General features: G+C 37.3%; 1 protein-coding gene across 2 annotated transcripts in view; it reads left to right on the forward strand.

The window, feature by feature from the left end:
- SCN11A (sodium voltage-gated channel alpha subunit 11) overlaps window positions 1-18,155 on the forward strand; it is a 92,215-nt gene extending 74,060 nt beyond the window's left edge. For both annotated transcript variants that reach the window (XM_032861164.1, XM_032861165.1), the window contains 4 exons: window positions 1,365-1,502; window positions 8,801-8,905; window positions 13,837-14,107; window positions 17,104-18,155. In XM_032861164.1, the coding sequence (XP_032717055.1) occupies window positions 1,365-1,502; window positions 8,801-8,905; window positions 13,837-14,107; window positions 17,104-18,131 (1,542 nt within the window). In that variant the 3' untranslated portion in view covers window positions 18,132-18,155. The remainder of the gene's footprint in view (window positions 1-1,364; window positions 1,503-8,800; window positions 8,906-13,836; window positions 14,108-17,103) is intronic.
- The last annotated feature ends 1,617 nt before the right edge of the window (window positions 18,156-19,772 follow it).

Raw genomic sequence — 19,772 nt, forward strand, 5'->3', positions numbered from 1 at the left:
AAAATTTGAGAGGTTCTCTCTGTCTTTAGCCTCTTAAGTCATCCTGCCTGTGCAGTATTTTCGAGGCCTTCCCAGTGCAGCTTCCTCTTAGAAAAATCCAGAATTTGAGCAAGAATATCCTTTTGTACCCCCATGTTCCCTTCATTTTACTGGGTCCCAAGTCCATTCTCCAAACCCAAAGAGGGTGAATCAAGATACACATCTCGTGGCTCTGATGTTCTCTGTCTCTGTTTCTTTTTTTTTTTTTTTTTTTTTTCTGACAACTCCCTAGGTACAAGAGGGATGATCTTTTGTCCTTTCCTCTTACTATCTGAACCTCTCTTTGCAGGAATGTTAGCCTGCTATGTAATCTTGTTTTAAATGTCAGATGCTGATAGTGATTCTTTCCATTGTATTGTTTTTGTACTAATGCCTCCCCTAATGCAAACAAATGGACATCTCAAGCCAACTGGGACTAAGGTCATGTACTCTTCAAGGCAAAAGACAAAAATATTTTCAAATATTACCTTCATTGCATTAGTCCATATGGTGGGTGTTGAATAACAAATATCATAAAAATATTCAACAGGTGACAGAGCCATCAACACTCATAGCTTTATCTTTGAATGTGATCTGGAGAAAGAAAAGAGAAATTGTCCTGTCCCTTCTGCCCCACCTGCAAAAAGCCAATGATAATGTGAAGAATTTGGATGAAAAGAATTTTGGATGCTTTTGGTCATACTTTGAGTTGGGGGAACTTGGTTGTAGTCCATTTTTGTGTCTGTTATACAGTTTGACTATTCATTCACTCATCCATCCATCCATCCATCCACCCAAACATTCATTCAATGTGTATTGAGAATCTGCATGTTCACAAAGTATACTAGGCCCTAAGAATTAAAGAGTGACAGGACACAAGCATAGACCAAATACAACAGTGGGCTCTAATATGAAGGACATTATCATTCATCAAGAGTTGGTAGTCAGTCACCTGTGCCTGATGGGACTGTACCCCTTCTCCCGTGGCCTCATCTCCAGTCTGGCTCCCTCCAGTTATGTGTCCATATAGACATCCTAGACAGTCTCTCAAAGGAGACATGCATTCACGCCATTCCCCTCTCTTACAACCCTTTTATGATTCTCCATTGCGTAGAAGAAAAAGTCTAACCCTCTTGTCACATGTCCTCCCTATTGCATGGTACCAGTCAAGCTCCTCTAGGGGAAACTAAAAGAAGGTTTCCCTGAAGGAGCCATGGCTGTTCAGGACCCTGAGTAGTTAATGCTACTGCTGAGAAACACTTTGGTCTTCCAGATAAGGCAGTTAAGATGGCTTATACTTTTCTCCAGTAATTGTTTTCTTTTCTTGTTTAAAAAATCCCTAACAGGAAGATCTACAGCCAGGGTTTGAGGAGAAACCAGAAAACTATCTTTTCTTCGTGGCTTTTATCATCTTTGGTTCATTCTTTACTCTGAATCTTTTTATTGGTGTTATTATTGACAACTTCAACCAACAGCAGAAAAAGATAAGTATGGGGGTTGCCCTGATTAGGTATTTTTACCTCTCTTTTCCAAAGGGAACACAGTTTTAATGGATGGAACACAGTTCTAACCTAGATTATTGTGCAAAATAACCTTATCATCTGCATGGGAACAAAGTCACCTGGAGAAGATTCTTGAAGATATGCCTGGAAAGAGACTGAGAACAGCTGGGTTTTATTAAATCATTGTTTTTACTTTCCATTCTACTCTTTTAAATGGAAGGCATTGTTAAACCCAACAGAAAAACAAGTACAAGGATTAGTATTTATGACTCTAGAGTCACATTTTAGTAACCTTTCAAGTATACCTTGTTATCCAGGATAAAAAGAAAAATTATCTTCTTCCAGCAAACTTGTGTCCTGGCTTCCAGCATGTAAGTCTCAACAGATTTATTGAACTTGGAAAGAAGATGTTTGAGGAAGCAGCAGGTTTTTTTAGGGAGATTTTTTTTCTTCATTCATTGTAAAAACATATTTATTTTTTTCTGATTCTGTAATTCATAGGGGATTTATAGTAAATGTGGAAACAAAGAAAGATTATAAAAGATTTTAACCACCCATAAGGTGACCACAAAATGGTAACAATTTTAGATTAAGCTTCATCATTTTGACATACTCTCTTACAGTTACTTTCTCACTAAATATGTATGTATTCCTTGTACATGATTGAGATTACATGATACTTTTAATTTTGTAGTTTTCACCCTTCCCCATTAGTTATGAGTCTGTGTGATGAAGTCATCTTTGTTATAAGAATCATTCCCTTCTTTTTGGACATTTAGATCATTTCCAAATTCCTTGCTTTTCTAAAACAATCATGAACATGCTTGAAATTCTCTCTGTATCTGTGGTTATTTCCTTAGGATAAGTTTCTAGAATTTGAGGCATTAAAGATAAATATTGTCAAATAACCTTTCAGAAATGCTGTGCTAGGTACTCTCCTTTTGCAAGATGTAAATATGCACATTTGCTCTGTTCTCAACATTCTTATTTTTATAATTTTAATGATCTTCTCCAGCTTGATGGTAAAAGTGTTATCTCATTGTTTTAAATTCATTTATTTGGTCATTTGTGAGGTTATACACTTTTTCATAGATTGATAGCTGTATTTCTCCCCTTGTCTCTTTTTTTAAAGTTGAGATTGTCAACTTTTCTTATGTTTTCAAATATTAAGTCTACTTTGTGACTTCTTGTATTTCTATAATGACATTTTAATTTATAGACATTAGGGGTTTTATGGAGTCAGATTCCCAATCTTGTCCTTTTTGGCTTCTTCTCTTACATTTAAGAACTAAATCTCAGAATCCTAAAATGGGGTAACTAAATATCCACCTTTGGTTTTCCTAATTGTTTTTATGGCTCTTTTAAATTTTTCTTAAACTCTTGCAATCTATCCAAAATGTATCCTGATACTGATCAGCCTTCTTAGTATCTGCTGGGCAAGTCCCTCATTGTCCTTCTGTAACTACATTGCTGCTGTCATTTGGAAGTGTGCTGTGTAGAGTCACCTCTGTAATACACAGCTTGATTGCAATCAGTCCCTGCAATTTGGATGTCAGGCCTTCTGATTTTCGATGTGAAGCTTACATTTGAAATCACTGTTTTGATCAGGCTGTGGCACTTTGTTTTGTTTTGCTTTACTTTTTATTACAGAAAATCTTCATCATGCACAAGAGTATACTAAAATGAACCTACAAGACCCATCACCCAACACGTTTATTGACTTAAGAACATCTTCATGGCACCTATGCCCTTATCCAATCCTGCCACCAGATTTTTTTAAGAAAACAAGTGACATGACACTGTTTTACCCACAGATATTTCAAAACATATCTCTTTTTAAAGGTAACCACAATTCCATTACCACACCCAAAAAGTTTAACAAGAATTCTCTAGATTTGTCAAATACCAGGTCAACATTCAAATTTCCTTGACTCTTTCATTTTCTTAAAATATTTATACATTTATTCATTCTTTGATTGATTGATATTCTTTTTAAGTCGGGATTAAAATCAGGTTCTCCCATTTGACAAATTCCTTGCTCTCTGGAATGACAAGATACTCCAGGTCTAAATCATACCACTTTTGTGCCAGATCAAGAATCAGCTGTTTCTCTAAGGGGTTCTGTTTTTTGGGGAGGTGGTATTCCGAGATCACACCCTGAAATGCTCATTGTCTTTGCTTCAATGCTTTTTCAGTGGACAGAGCTACTTCAAATTTATGACTTCAAAGAAATGTATATGAAAATATGAATACTGGTCATTCAAGTTCAGATCTACAAGATTTTCACTTAACTTCTTCTTTAATAATGATCTGTATCTCCTCTTTTCCACTCTGAGAAAACTGATTCTCATGGGCACGAGAAATAATAGAATTAGAATTTTTCATAATTACTCCTTTTTGTTTTATCCCCCAGCACACACATAGAACAGTATCAGAATAATAATATTAATATGTACTACCATGAGCAAAGTAATTACTGAAGACACTTGCATCTGCCAGCATCCTGAAACAACCTGGTTAACTTCTAGGGATGCATTTTTTTTAATCACAAAATTAATTTTACTGTGGTACAATATATATAACATGAAATTTGCCACCTTAATCATTTTTTGTATACATTTCAATGATAATAAATACATTCATAATGTTATCCAACGATCACCACTATCAATCCCCATAATTCTTTCATCTTGTGAAACTGAAACTCTATACTTATTAGACAATAATTCCCCACTTTCCTTCCCACTTGGCAGTCACCATTCTACTTCTGTTGCTATGAATTTGACTGTTTTAAGTACCTCCTATAAGTGGAATCATATAGTATTTATTTTTTTGTGATCAAGTTATTTCACTTAGCATAATGTCCTCAAGTTTCACCCATGTTGTAGCATATTTTTTAATTTCCTTCCTTACCACATTTTGCTCATCTGTTGATGGAACTTGGTTTGCTTCCACATTTTAGCTATTGTGACTAAAGCTCCTGTGAACACAAGTGTGCAAATATCTCTTTGAAACCCTGATTTCAATTCTTTCAGATATACATCTAGAAGTAGAATTGCTGGATCATATGGTAATACCATTTTTTAAATTTTTTGAGGAACCACTGTACTGTTTTCCATAGAAAACATACATTCCCATCAACAGTGTAATTCTGATTCTCTTCATGCTCATCAATGCTTGTCTTGTCTTTTTCTGGTCGTAGCCAACCTAATAGATGTGAGGTGGTATCTCATTTTGGTTTTTATTTGTATTTCCCTAATGACTAATGATGTTGAGTGTTTTTTCATGTGTTTGTTGGCTATTTGTTTATCTTTTTTAGAGAGGTGTCTACTCAAGTCCTTTGTCAATTTTTGAATCAGATTGTTTTACTTATTTATTTGCTTATTTATTTATTTAGACTATAACTGACATAATATTAATTTCAGATGTACACATAGTGATTTGACAAGGTTATATGTTCTAGTATGTTCATCATAAGTGTAGTTACCATCTGTCACCATGCAACACCATTACACTATCACTGATGATATTCCTTATACTTTTTTTTTAAGATTTTGTTTATTTATTTGACAGACAGAGATCACAAGTAGGCAGAGAGGCAGGCAGAGAGAGAGAGAGGAGGAAGCAGGCTCCCTGTGGAGCAGAGAGCCTGATGTAGGGCTCGATCCCAGGACCCTGGAGTCATGACCCAAGCCGAAGGCAGAGGCTTTAACCCTCTGAGCCACCCAGGCACCTCTGTACTGTGCCTTTTGTTCCCATGACTTATTCATTCCATGACTGGAAGACTATACCTCCTCCACCGCTTCACCCCTTTTACCCATCCCTGACCTCCTTCCCCTCTGGCAACCATCTATTGTTCTCTGTATTTGTAGGTCTGGTTCTGCTTTTTGTCTGTTTATTTATTTCTTTTTAGATCCACATATGAGTGAAATCATATGGTATTTGTCTTTTTCAGTCTGACTTATTTCATTTAACATAATACCCTCTAGGTCCATCCATGTCTCAAAAGAAATGAATTCATCCTTTTTATGGTTGCATAATATTCTTCTGTGAGTGTGTGTGTGTGTGTACATGTGTGCACATGCATGTGCACACACATGTGTACCACATATTCCTTACCCATTCATCCATCAGTGGACACTTCTTTCATGTTGTAGCTATGATAAATAAGGCTAACTATAAATAAAGGGGCACATATATCTTTTCAGATCAGTGTTTTCATTTTCTTTGGGTAAATACCCAGTAGAAGAATTATTGGATCGTATGAAGAACTTCCATATTGTTTTCCACAGTGACTGAATCATTTTACATTCCTACTAATAGTGCATTCTCCATGTTCTTGCCAACACTTGCTTTTGTGGTTTTGATTTTAGCCATTCTGGCAGGTGTGAGGTGACATCTCATTGCAGTTTTGATCTGTATTTCCCTGATGATTAGTGATGTTGAACACCTTTTCATGTATCTGTATCTTCAGGTCCTCTGCCCATTTTTTAATTAGATTGTTGAATTGTATACATTATATATTTTGGATATTTACCTCTTACTAGATATATCATTCACAAATATCTTCTCCCATTTAGTAAGTTGCCTTTTGTTTTGTTGATCATTTCCTTTGCTGTGCAAAAACTTTTTATTTTGATGTAGTCCTGATAACTTGCTTTTGCTTTTGTTTCTCTTACCTCAGGAGACATATCTGGAGAAATGTTGACAAATTCCAATACTCATTCATGATAAAACTCTTACCAAAGTGAGTTTAAAGGGAATATACCTCAACACAATAAAGGCCGTATATGAAAAATCCATAGCTAATATCATACTCATACATTCATCTAGAGCCTTTCCTCCACGATCAGGGACAAGAGAAGGATGTTCACTCTTGGTACTTTTATTCAACACAGTAATGGAAGTCCTAGCCACAACAATCAGACAAGAAAAATAAAAGAGTCATCCATTTTGTTAAAGAAGAAGTTACACCACCATTATTTGCAGATGACATGATACTATACACACAAAATCCTAAAGACTCCACCAAATACTACTAGAAGTAACAAAGGAGTTCAGTAAAGCTGTAGGACACAAAATTAATATGCAAAAATTGATAGCATTTCTGTACACTAACAATGAAGTAGCAGAAAGAGAAACTATGCAAACAATTCCATTTACAATTGCACTTAAAAGAATAAAATACCTAGGAATAAATTTAGCCAAAGAGGTGGAAGACCTATATCCTGAAAACAAAAACACTAATGAAAGAAATTGACGATGACACAAACAAATGGAAAGATATTCTATGCTTGTACATTAGAAGGCTTAAAATTGTTTAAATGTCCATACTACCCAAAGCAATCTACAGATTCAATGCAATCCCTACAAAAATACCAGCAACATTTTTCACCAAGCTAGAACATAACACTAAACTTTGTATGGAACCACAAAAGACCCTGAATAATCAAAGCAATCTTAAGAAAAGAAGAACAAAGCTGGAGGAATCATAGTTCCAGATTTTAAGATACACTTCAAGGCTGTAATAATCAAAACAGTATGGTACTGGCACAAAAATAGACACATAAGTCAATGGAACAGAATAGAGAGGCCAGAAACAAACTCATATAGTGAATTAATCTATGACAAAGGAGGCGAGAATATGTAATGGGTAAAGAACAGTGTCTTCAATAAATGGTTCTGGGAAAACTGGCTAACTGCATGTAAAAGAATGAAACTGAACCACTTTCTAACACCACATACAAAAATAAACTAAAAATGGATTAAAGACCTAAGTGTGAAACCTGAAACCATAAACATTCTAGAAGAGAACACAGGTAGTAATTTCTCTGACATTGGCTGTTTGGGTTTTTTGTTGTTGTTAAATTTTAAGAGTTTTCCATATATTCTGATTAATCCCTTATCAGATATATGATATATAGATATGTTTCCCCATTCTGTGGATTGCCTTTTTACTCCATTGATAGTATCTTTTGATGCACATAATTTAAAAATTTTCATGAAGTCCAATTTATCTATTTTTTCTTTTGTTATCTATGCCTTTGGTGTTATATGAAAGAGATCATTGCCAGATCTAGTGTTGTGAAGTTTTGCTCTATGTTTTCTTCTGAGTTTTGTTGTTTTAGAGCTTACATTTATGTCTTTGATGTATTTTGAGCTATTTTTTGTGTATGATGTTAAGTAAGAATTTAACTTCATTCTTTTGCATGTGGATATCCAGTTTCCCAGCACCATTGTTGAAAAGACTGTCTGTCCTAGGGCTGAATATTTTTGGTCTATACTGGTAGTGGTGAAAATTCAAATCCCACACTGTCATCAAGGCAGGCCTGGATTTACAGACTGTCAGGAAAGACTGGGTGTTTACCCATAGGCCAGACTAAGACAGTTTCCTTCCTGTCTTCCACTGCCTATTGACCGATTCTGTTTTCTTCTTCACCCTTTCATTGACAGCACTTAAGAAGGAGTCTCAGATTCATGTGGGACCTTGGCATAAGCCCACAGACTTTTCCTCATGACTCCGTTGTAGTTATTATTAAGTCCCAAGATTCTAGTTTTTACAGAAATTAGCAAATGCTCTTAGTCTAGCAGTGGCTTCAGGATAATTTACTACTCTTTGATCACTGTTGATTTCCAGACTCCAGAGATCTTCCTTACTTTTGTGCAAGTTTAGCTGTACATTTTAAAAGAATTCTGTTCTAACTTGCCCAGCATTTCTAGATATTTTACTTCCTCCTAAAATTTCCAGAAATGAAAATTCTTATTCATATGTCTTTTTGTTCTTGTTCAATAATGAAAACATTTAAAGCTCTCTGGGTTTTTTTTCTTTTTCATAAGAGTGGGTCTGGAAAATTTTATGAAATTTTATTAATAATGATATATGCCTTAATTCATTTATTTAGGAGAGTTTTAATTGCCATTTGGTGATATTTTTGTTTAAATTTTTGTTACTAATATCTATTTTTCTTGCATTGTGGTTTGATTTATGCAACTAAAATATAGTTTTTTTAAAGGAATGGTGGGTGTTTGCAAAGAGTGTGTAATCTTTGTTCATATTCTAAAAACTAATATATAGCTGATAAAAGTTACATTTTTTCTCTTTTCTTTAATTTAAATCTTATTTCAGCCCTCCTATAGAGAGTCCAGTCTCTTTTGCTTCCAATTGGAATTTTAGGAGTTGTTGATAGAATGTAATATAACTTTGAAACTACTTCTGAAAGTTCAGATCTTGTTTCCAAAAAAACTGCTAATAATAATTAGCTCTCATCTTCTCCATATACTTAGGTGGCGAAGACATTTTTATGACAGAAGAACAGAAGAAATACTATAATGCAATGAAAAAATTAGGATCCAAAAAACCTCAAAAGCCCATTCCAAGACCTCTGGTGAGAGCAATTGATTCATTCTAAATACGTAGATCCATTAAGTGGTCTTGAGCTCAGATGTTTGCAGTGCTGTTCTTTATTCTTTAAGTTTACAGACACTATCTAAGAAATCAACAAAGACCCAGACACACCGGTGTCTGGCTCAAGTCCTTAGGAAAATAAGACATTTGAATTCAATAAAAAGAACTTGAGCAACAGCTTTCATTTGCTTTCTAGTGAGCGCACAATAGGTGCTTAGTATATACTCATTGTAATGACGTAAACTTACTAGTTTGTTTTAACTAAATTTTTTTTCTTATTTTTAAAGTCCTACAATATAGTTAACATACAGTAGAATATTAGTTTCAGGTGTATAATGTAGTGATTCAGCACTTCCATACATAACCCAGTACTCATCATGACAGGTGCACTCCTCAATCCCCCCCAACCACCTCCCTTATGGTAACCATCAATTCTCTATAGTTAAGAGTCTCTCTCTTGGTTTGCCTCTCTCTCTTGGTTTGCCTCTCTCTCCACCCCCTTTGTTCATTTGTTTTGTGTCTTAAATTCCCTATATGAGTGAAATCATATGCCATTTGCCTTTCTCTGACTTATTTCACTTAGCATTATTCTCTCTAGCTCCATCCACGTCATTGCAAATGGCAAAATATCATTCTTTTTTATGGTTGAATAATATTCCATCTTATATCTACCACAGCTTCTGTACCCATTCATCAGCTGATGGACACCTGGGCCTTTTCCATAACTTGGCTATTGTAGATAATGCTGATGTATATATCACGGTGAATATATCCCTCTGGATTAGTATTTTTGTATTATTTGGGTAAATACCCAGTAGTGTGACTGTTGGATCTTAAGGTAGTTCTATTTTTGAGTTTTTGAGGAAACTCCATACTGTTTTCCACCAGTTTGCATTCCCACCAACAGTACATGAGTGGTCCTTTTTCTCCACATCCTCACCCACACCTGTTGTTTCTTAAGTTGTTGATTTTAGTCATTCTGACAGGTGTGAGGTGATATCTCATTATAGTTTTGACTAAATATTGACCAATTTAAAATGTATATCTAATATCTTTTACCAACCTTTCTGGTATGAAGTCTTAAGTCATGCATACTGGCTTCCATTTCACCAGTATTTATGATAAAATTCCTGTATCAGGAGTTGACCCAAAAAAAGGGTCAAATAGTAAACATCGCAGGCTTTGCAGGCCACATGGTCTCTGCTGCCACTGTTCAGCTCTGCCATGTAACACAAAAGCAGCCATAGATCGTACAGAACAAATGTGCATGGCTGTGTTCTAGTGCAACTTGATTTATAGTCACTAAAACTTGGATTTCTTTAATTTTCACATGTCAAAATTTTATTTTCCTTTTGAGTTTTTTCCCAGACATTAAAAAATGTAAAACCCATTCTGAGCTCACAGATTATACAAAAAACCGGTAGTGGGCCAGATCTGGCCTACAGGATATAGTTGGCTGACCCTTACTCTCAATGAATCTTGCTTATCAAGTACTCCAGAGCTGCTTCGTGTTTGCGGTCTAATTGAAGAGCTGGAACTTGATCACATCAGATTATAAAGTAATACACTAGGCATAGTTGGTTGCTCTGACAAGTAATTTCGAAGGTTTTCAAGGCAGGAAGGTTCAGTGGGGAAGTTCGGGAAAGCGGTATGGAAGAGGAGCTTGATATCCAAAGCATTTATAGGATTTAGAGATTTTCATTTGAACATGAGACCCCAAATTATCAAAGGTATGTTTAGTCTACTGCTATTCCCATAACTCAGAAAAGAGCCTAAAGTGTATTCTCAGTAATTATTAGTTGAATGAAAGAGTATGTTTTAGGGTACACTCAGAGTCCATCCCACTAGGATTGAATATTTGTGTTGCAGTAAAAATATCTGGGAACGTTAGGACAAAGTGTTTAGAATTTAAACAATGAAGAATTTTTTACCAAGAGGTTAATGATGCAACTATATTTGGAGAGCTCTTATTTGAATTTGAGCCAACAAAAAAGACAAAGAGAATTTTTATTTACATGTGCATGCTGTGCAACCACTGACTCAATACCAGTTGGTCCTAGATTTGAAATTAACTAAAAGAATCATGAGACACAATAGGTTCCCACACATTTACCCATTTATTTCATAATATGAACCAAGCAAGGCAGCACATAGCCAAAGAGAAGTTGCAATGACATAGCTGCAGCTTCTAGGTCTCTCCCCCGCCCTGAGCATGCTAAGCTGCAAGGGATGAGCTTCATGTGGGCAAAGACTACTTTACCTGAAGCAAGCCTCCAACTCCATGCTTTAACTATGTCTTCTGGCATGTTCATCACATGGTTCATCCGGGAATAGGTGTCATGCTGTAGCCCTCCCTGTGTAGCTACAGCTTACCAGTCAGGGCTTCACAAGGAAGAATTCCAACAAACAGGTATAATCTCCCCAGTTAATGCATCACATTTACCTTAACTTCTATATTCCAGGGAGCAGTGTTGCATGAGATAAACACATATTCCAGATGTCCCTGAGCTTAAGACTTTTAAATCAGCTGTTAGCCCTTAACTCACAACTTTACCTCCCCACAGACTTTTTTTAATCTCTAAAATCTAAATATGATTTTTGACCTTTGGAAAAAATGAATAGCAGCTACATGGGGACAGGGGGAATCTAGCTGTCCTAACCTGAGCAGTGATATATTTTATTTTTAACAGTAGAGGAAGGGATCTGGAACCATTTCTGATTCTTTCTGAACCGTCCACATGGAGGGCTTCATTACTGATTTAAAAATGATACTGGGTAGAATTCACTGTACATTCTCTTTTTTTACATTTTTACATTTTTTACATTTACATTTTACATTTACATTTATTTACATTTTTTTTTTTAAAGATTTTATTTATTTATTTGACAGACAGAGATCACAAGTAGGCAGAGAGGCAGGCAGAGAGAGAGGAAGGGAAGCAGGCTCCCTGTTGAGCAGAGAGCCCGATGCGGGACTCGATCCCAGGACCCTGAGATCATGACCTGAGCCGGAGGCAGCGGCTTAACCCACTGAGCCACCCAGGCGCCCTATTTACATTTTTTATTATGTAATGTTATTTTTTATATTATGTTATGTTAGTCTCCATACAGTATATCACTAGTTTTTGATGTAGTGTTCCAAGATTCATTGCTCACTGTACATTCTAAAGTGATACCCAATGTTTTTTGATATCTCTCAGTTTAGGGAACTTGTATTCTTGATCTCCTCTGTTTCTCTAAATATTAAACTATCAGGCCTAGGCTTACTCTCCCTCACTGTTATTCTTGCCACTCACTGTGATTTCCTGGAGAGCACCCTTAAAAGTATCTTTTCTTCAGGTCCTTTCTGACTTCCTAGATGCATTCTCACACAGCAAATGCAATTGACTTGCAAGTTTCTTCTCCAGATTCCTAAAAGTTTTAATGATTGTGGGACAAAATTTGAAAAACACAAACTTAAATGTAGTATCCCTCCAGTGCTGTCCCTACCCTCTCTCACTGCTTTTGCTCTCACTGACTGATACCGTCCTTTCTCATGGTTTTAATTCAAGTCGGTATTGGTGCCATTGAACTCCACATCGGCATTCCAGCTCTGCACCTGAGCTCCAAACCCATACCTTTACCTGCCCAAGGCCCTCAGATTCCCCAGTGGCCCCTCGAACTCAGTGTTCTCAAGGCAGATCTTAATCGTGTTCCTCCACAATGCCTCATTCTCTGTTCTCTTGAAAGGCCCTACCAGCCAGAAACTATAGCCTCAGGCCATCATTTTCCCATAGCCACCTCCATTCAAACAGTCTCTGACTTCTGCATCTACTTCCACATTAGCTCTTAAATCTAAAAGTTTACATTTCTCTCCACTATTATCACCACAAACCAACATCATCTTTTGCCCGATTACCATTACAGATAGCTGGGGTTCTAAAAGTGGTTCTCAGGAGTTTAGGCGTTTTCTAAATAGACTACTGTATGTATATTTTGATTAGAGGATAATATAATATAAAATACCTTAATGTATACTTATATTGTAAAACAATCAATTAATAGTCAAGAATGTCATACGATATTAGTGTCTGAGTTTGTGTGTAAGAATAATTTTCCACTAAGTAAGTAAAGTAGTGCTTCATAGCTGTTAAATTATAGAAAATACAGTGAGATGGCTGAGTCATTTCACTGTACATGGTAGATTAGGCATGCGAACTTGAGCTAGAGCCTGTACCAGAGCAATTACCATATACTTACTTTGTGAGCAGTATGACTATCTATGTACCAACCAATATGTAAGTTCACCATCAATAATAAAATGAAATAATCAATTTTTCTGTTTTTAGTAATCATTACATCACAGTCCCATTTATCTAACCTTATTTTCAAGTGAACAGGATTTAGAAAATTGGCATTTAAGAAGTGCTTGAATACAGAGTTTTGGTTAAGTATACTTAGGCCTCATTATTCTGAATTAACAAATGGAGGCTTGGGGATGTTAATTCCATTTTGTCCAACATAATTATGTGAGTAGGAATTCTCAGCATTAATATTATTGAAGCTCAAATAAAGAAACAGATGAAATATAGAAACTGAAGTTCATCTTTTTATTATTAAATCCAACACGAGCTGTTTTATTTCAGCAAAACATCATCCATCATATCAAAGTTATGTCATTACCAAACATTTTTTTGTTTTAAAATGGAATTAAAGCTATAAGCCTACAACTTCAAAACACTTATGTAATTGAATTTAAATGAAAATGTAAATACAAGAATTTCTTGTTGTTTAAAAAGGGTATGCATTTTTCAAGAAACTGCTTCAATTGTTAGAGAGGACAAATTCTGTTGTATGTGCCTTTTTTATGTATGTGATTTCATTCTGACAATGCAAAATGATCTAAGATTCCTGTTTTCTTTTCCCTCTCAGAATAAATGCCAGGGTCTCGTGTTTGATGTAGTCACAAGTCAGGTCTTTGACATCATCATTGTCATCCTCATTTTGCTCAACATGCTTTGCATGATGGCTGAATCAGATGACCAGTCTGTGGCCACGAAAGTCATCCTTGAACGTCTCAACCTGGCCTTTGTGGTCATCTTTACAATTGAATGTCTCATCAAAATCTTTGCTTTGAGGCAATACTACTTCACCATCGGCTGGAATTTATTTGATTGTGTGATCGTGGTTCTTTCTATTGTTAGTAAGTAATATCAGAAGCCTGAGGGGCTTTAATCTGAGAGCTAGAAGTAAATCTTAGCATTTGGAACTATGTCCAAACTATCCACAAAGCAACAAATTGGGTTTAATGTGGTTTCTGGAAAAAAAAAAAAAAAGACAGGTGTACTGCTGCCATTCTCTACTGGGAAGTTGCTAGGAGATACAGAGCAATTTTCATTCCTTTGACTGTTTACATAACTGAAATAGAGAGTTAAATAACTATGTGAATCCATTTATTCAATGGAGATAGACAAAATTAAGATGACCTTAAAGTGTCTATGGGGATATCTGGGATATCCATAACTGAGTCAGAGTTCTACCTTTCCTGTGCAACTATAAGCTCTCATGAATGTCTTTAGTCTTAAGGATTTGATGCTTAGTTCCCTTGTTTTTCCTTAGTTCAGAATCCATGTGGCTATCAGATCACAGTTATTGCACCCCTGTGACACTGCTAGGCCTTCTCTCACCTCTTATGCAGGACCTCCATGGCCCAGCCTAGACTGTACTTCCAAGAGTGTGTCATGAGGACAAGCAGTGCTTTCTTTTTATTCTGTATCCCATGTTAACTTAAACCACAGCATGAACTTTGCTTGTCTCAACTGCTTGGACCCCATTCACCAACCAGTCTTATTCCATAATCACTATATTTTTCTTAACATAGGCAGGATAAGATTTGTGGAAGAAGAATAGAGAAAAAAAGGGTTGTTTCCATTTACATTTTTATAACACACAGACTCACACACTCCAACTCTGAAATTAAATTCTTCAAGGCTAAGCCATGAGAGTTTACACCTTGGGTTTTTGCAGTCTGCTTTTTTTTGTTGTTGTTGTTAATAATTGTGTGCAACCACTCAGGGGTCATTCTCATAGTTCAAAAAGCAATGGAAGGAAAAAAAAAGCAATGGAGACAATGAAAACTGATTTCACAAGTGGAAGCTTTTGTACTATTTCAGAAAGGATGTGTTAAACAGATATGTGAGATCAAAATATTTTGTTCCTATCACTACAGCAGCAATGCAGATGTTTCCAAGAACAAGAAAAGGGTACAGCTCATAGTCTGTTCTGGTTTCTAAGCCATGAATTTGATGTAGATAAAGTTTAGCAATAGATCCTTCCACACACCTCCAGTGAAACAGATTGTTAAACTTTATCAGTCAATTCTAATTTCAAGTCCTGGTGAAACTGACAGCAGTATTAAGCTTAGAAAATGATGGTAGAATGACTCTGGCACAGCCCTCTGAGAACTTGAATAACCCCTTCCTCCAATATGCAAAGAGCAACTCATTTATTCTACCACTTACTGAACTCCTTCCAGGCAGTGCCAGCCATCATGCAGGTTGTGGAAATATTTCTTATTTCTGTCCTTTGAACAACTGCTAGGCAATTGCAGTTACACAGCAGAGCACTGCATAGTATTTTGCTCCAGTGGATGAGAAAATCCACACCTTGAGCCAAGTCCTACTCACCAATGTAGGCAGCATTTTATATGCCTTTGCCAGTAGATCTGCCACCCAACGCTAAGCCTCTACCCTTTCCCAAGCTCTTTACTAAGCTTTTAGAGAAATACAAAATGAGTGTGAGTCAAAGTGAATCCTTCTCTAGGAGTTAACTATGTAGTTTAAGTATTAAGTACTAAAGTATTAAATTTAACTTTTAAGTACTTAAAGAGTCAGAAAAAGATAGAAAAATTAACTGCACACCAAATCCCATGGTACACAGAAAAACTGAGCTCAGATAACAGATAGATTACTGTGGGTTCCCTTAGTCAAAGAAATACTTGTGAAGGAGGTAGCCTTAAAGGGTGGACCTCCTCCAAGTGTTATTAAGTTGGAACTGAATAAATTCCACACCTCACTACTGTTGGCTGCCCAATTAACATGTGAATTTTACTTCATGGGCACAGTTGGGCAGTTGGTGAAATAGATTATGAATTAGTTCTCTTAGTCATTAGTCATTAGGTGATAGCCAATAATTCTGGCTGCCCATCTCCCGTAATGCCTTTGAGGACCCCCCACCCCCACCCAGAGGAAGAGCAAGGCCATGTCTACACAAGACAAACATGTTCCAGCCATTCTATAATATTTGGGCCAAAATGTGAATAGTTTCAAATCTTTTATCACTTGCTTACAGAATAGGCAATGAGAGAACAGGATGACATTTTAGGTCAAATATTTAGCTGTTTGCAGAGACCTCTGCTTGAGATCCCATTTTTGGAGGTGTCTATAACAATAAGGAAAGTATTTCCAACTTAGTCCCTTAAGCCTTCTGAGTGGACCTCAGGAGTCCTTCCTCGGGATGAGCACATTGACAAGTATGAGAGCTCTGTGGCAGCTTCCACATAGAGTTGAACATCCCCAAAACACCATCTCCCTCCAGCCCTGCCCTGTCCTTGCCTATAGCAAGCTGTGTTCAAATTCCCCTATATACATAAAAACCTCCCTTTTTAAGGAGTTTTGGGGTTAGACATTCACAATTTCCACTGACAGCTCAGGCTCAAGCCAACCATCAATCAGTGTCAGAAGTTTCTCCTTCCGTTAACTTGAAGGACCATATAGTTAATCTGCTTTCCGTTCTTTGTATCCAGTAAATATGGAAAACTATTACATTTGTTATCCCATCAGTGACTTTCAATACCCAACACAGATAACACACTTCAAGTGTACGAGATAGGTCACAAAATAGCCTTTCATAAATGGCATTTTCTTTCCTTTCCTTGGGTGTCTTCAATATTATAGACATCCTATTTTATATGAAGTCCCATCTAAAGTTGTATGGTGCTTGGAACTTATTTTCTAAGTTAAGGCACACATAGACATTTTCCCTGATATTGATAAAGAAAGTTCTTAATTTGTGCGGCACATAGATTACAAAGTACTGATTAAAAATTGGTCCCAGTAAGAGTTCAAGGCAGGAGAGACAGGCTAGATCTGAAAGCAGGGTGTCTACTGGAAATTAATTTCTCTATCTCCTTCTCCTAAGGTGCAATGATTTCTGCCTTGGAGAACCAGCAGCACATTCCTTTTCCTCCAACACTCTTCAGGATTGTCCGTTTGGCTCGGATTGGTCGGATCCTGAGACTTGTTCGGGCAGCACGAGGAATTAGGACTCTCCTTTTCGCTCTGATGATGTCTCTTCCTTCTCTGTTCAATATTGGTCTTCTACTTTTTCTGGTTATGTTTATTTATGCCATTTTTGGTATGAGCTATTTTTGCAGAGTGAAGGAAGAACATGGAATTGATGACATATTCAACTTTAAAACTTTTGTTGGCAGCATACTGTGTCTCTTCCAGATCACCACCTCAGCAGGCTGGGATGACCTCCTCAAGCCCATGTTGCAATCAAAGGATTCAGGAAACCCCAATTTAGACAACCGTTACTTCCATGCCATAGCCATCACCTACTTTGTCAGTTACATCATCATCTCCTTTCTCATTGTTGTCAACATGTACATTGCTGTGATTTTAGAGAACTTCAACATAGCCACTGAAGAAAGTGAGGACCCTTTGGGTGAAGATGACTTTGAGATATTCTATGAAGTCTGGGAAAAGTTTGACCCAGAAGCAACACAGTTCATCAAATATTCTGCCCTTTCTGACTTTGCTGATGCCCTTCCTGAGCCTTTGCGGGTGGCAAAGCCCAATAAATTTCAGTTTCTCATGATGGACTTGCCCATGGTGAGTGGAGATCGTCTCCACTGCCTGGATATACTCTTCGCATTCACCACTAGGGTACTTGGTGACTCCGATGGCCTGGACAGCATGAAAGTGATGATGGAGGAGAAGTTCATGGAAGCCAACCCTTCCAAGAAGTTATATGAACCCATAGTCACCACCACCAAGAGGAAGGAAGAGGAAAGATGTGCTGCTGTTATTCAAAAGGCCTTTCGAAAATACAGGCTGAGGATGTCCATGAGTGCCTTGGGAGACAGGCCCTGTTCACCACTCCACACACTCTGCAATGGAGACCTGTCTGCCTCTGGGGCTGAGGGCAAGGTCCACTATGACTAAGCCCCTACTTCCACTCCTACCTCACACTCACAGGCTCATCACCTGGCCTCTGGCGTCTGAGCTCCAGGGGTCCACAGCTCAGTGTGTGAATAAGCAGTCGACTCCTCAAACTGGCCATCCCATTTTTTTCTGCCTAAAAGAAGTGGTATTTCAAGTGTATATTTCAAACAGGTCTTACAGGGTTAGAAAATAAGGCTGCCTCACTATGAATCACTGGTACTGTTTTAGCAAGGAGAAGGACACCAGAAGGGCTATAGAGGACACACCAATGTTAGGATTGAAACACAGTTCAAGTCACATAAAAAAAAAAAAAAAGAATAAGAAACAAAAAACTTGTTAAAAATTTAAATAGTGTTTTTCCATATTGTTTCTAGGTACATTGTTTAATACCTTTGCTCAATGTTTTCCCCAATGCACATATGTGGCTTATCACATGTAACTCTCTTGCATGCTGAGTAAAAATTCAAAACCTGCTAATAAATAAATAGCTTATTACAGATATTTTTACCAACATTAGTATTTTGGGTGTATTTCAAACAAAAGGCATGATCTTGGCTTGTCATTTATCACCCTTTCACCAGCTACAACCTCTGTTATATACATTTGGAAAAAAATAAATAAATGAGACTTTCAGTTTATATTTTCATTCAGATGGTACATTCATTCAGATGTATTTCATGCAGACGGTACCTTTCTTTCAAAAAATCTTCTTTGGTGGCTGCATGAGTAGCCATTCAAAAGTGGTGCTTTGCTTGGAATTAAGATGGGAGCCCATCATATGGGGATAAGTGTATAACAACTGGTTCTTCAGAAAAAAAAAAAAAGTGCCATGATTTGTAACATGCATCGATTTCTATGGTGAATACTCCCATCAGGACTGAGTTCAGGCTACCACCATGATATTCCTGAATGTGAAGTTGGGAAGAGATGCCCAATTAGTTCTTGTGAGCTGGCCCTAGCTGGCTCCAGCCCACCACGGGCTGGAAACAGTAAGAAAGCCTCACTTAAAAGATCTGTGTTGGCCACCTTGGACTGAGAGAGCACCTTCTTAGCTACACCTGAACCTTGTGGTTGGAGAGCCAGAGAATGTACTGGTTAGCCAGCAACCTTAGCTTGATGACCCTTTCAATTCTGGCTGAATGTCTGCGTGAAATGCAGTCCAGAGAACAACCCAGGCCTATCAAAAGACCTAGGACTTCCCTAAAAACTGGAGATGCCCAGAGACCAAACAAGACATCAGGCCTGGCAAGAGGCTGCACTGGGGGTGGAGAACCTACATCATGATAATTGTAGTGTGGAGGAAAACCCTGTGCGAACCAGTCCCGCAGATAGGCTGGAGGGGCTGGCATGCCATCAGGAGCCCAACGTCTGAGCTCTGAGCCTCTGAACCTCTGACCTGCTCCTCTTTGCCCAGCACTGGGTGCTCCGGTGCACTGAACTGGTGATTATTTTCAGTGTGTATTCATGTCCAGTCCAGGATTTGAATTTTTATGAGTTTTGTAGGCAGCCTTATGCTCTGGAGCATTGGCAAAATAGCAATACTGTCATTATCCAATCATATTCAATACCTAATTTTTACTTAGTGGTTGCTGTGCATTGGGCATTGGCTGAGCATTTGTCATGAATATTCTCAGTTGTACC

This window comes from Lontra canadensis, unplaced genomic scaffold, assembly GCF_010015895.1.
Source record: "Lontra canadensis isolate GAN:19392208 unplaced genomic scaffold, GSC_riverotter_1.0 scaffold20, whole genome shotgun sequence".
NCBI classification, from domain to species: domain Eukaryota; kingdom Metazoa; phylum Chordata; class Mammalia; order Carnivora; family Mustelidae; genus Lontra; species Lontra canadensis.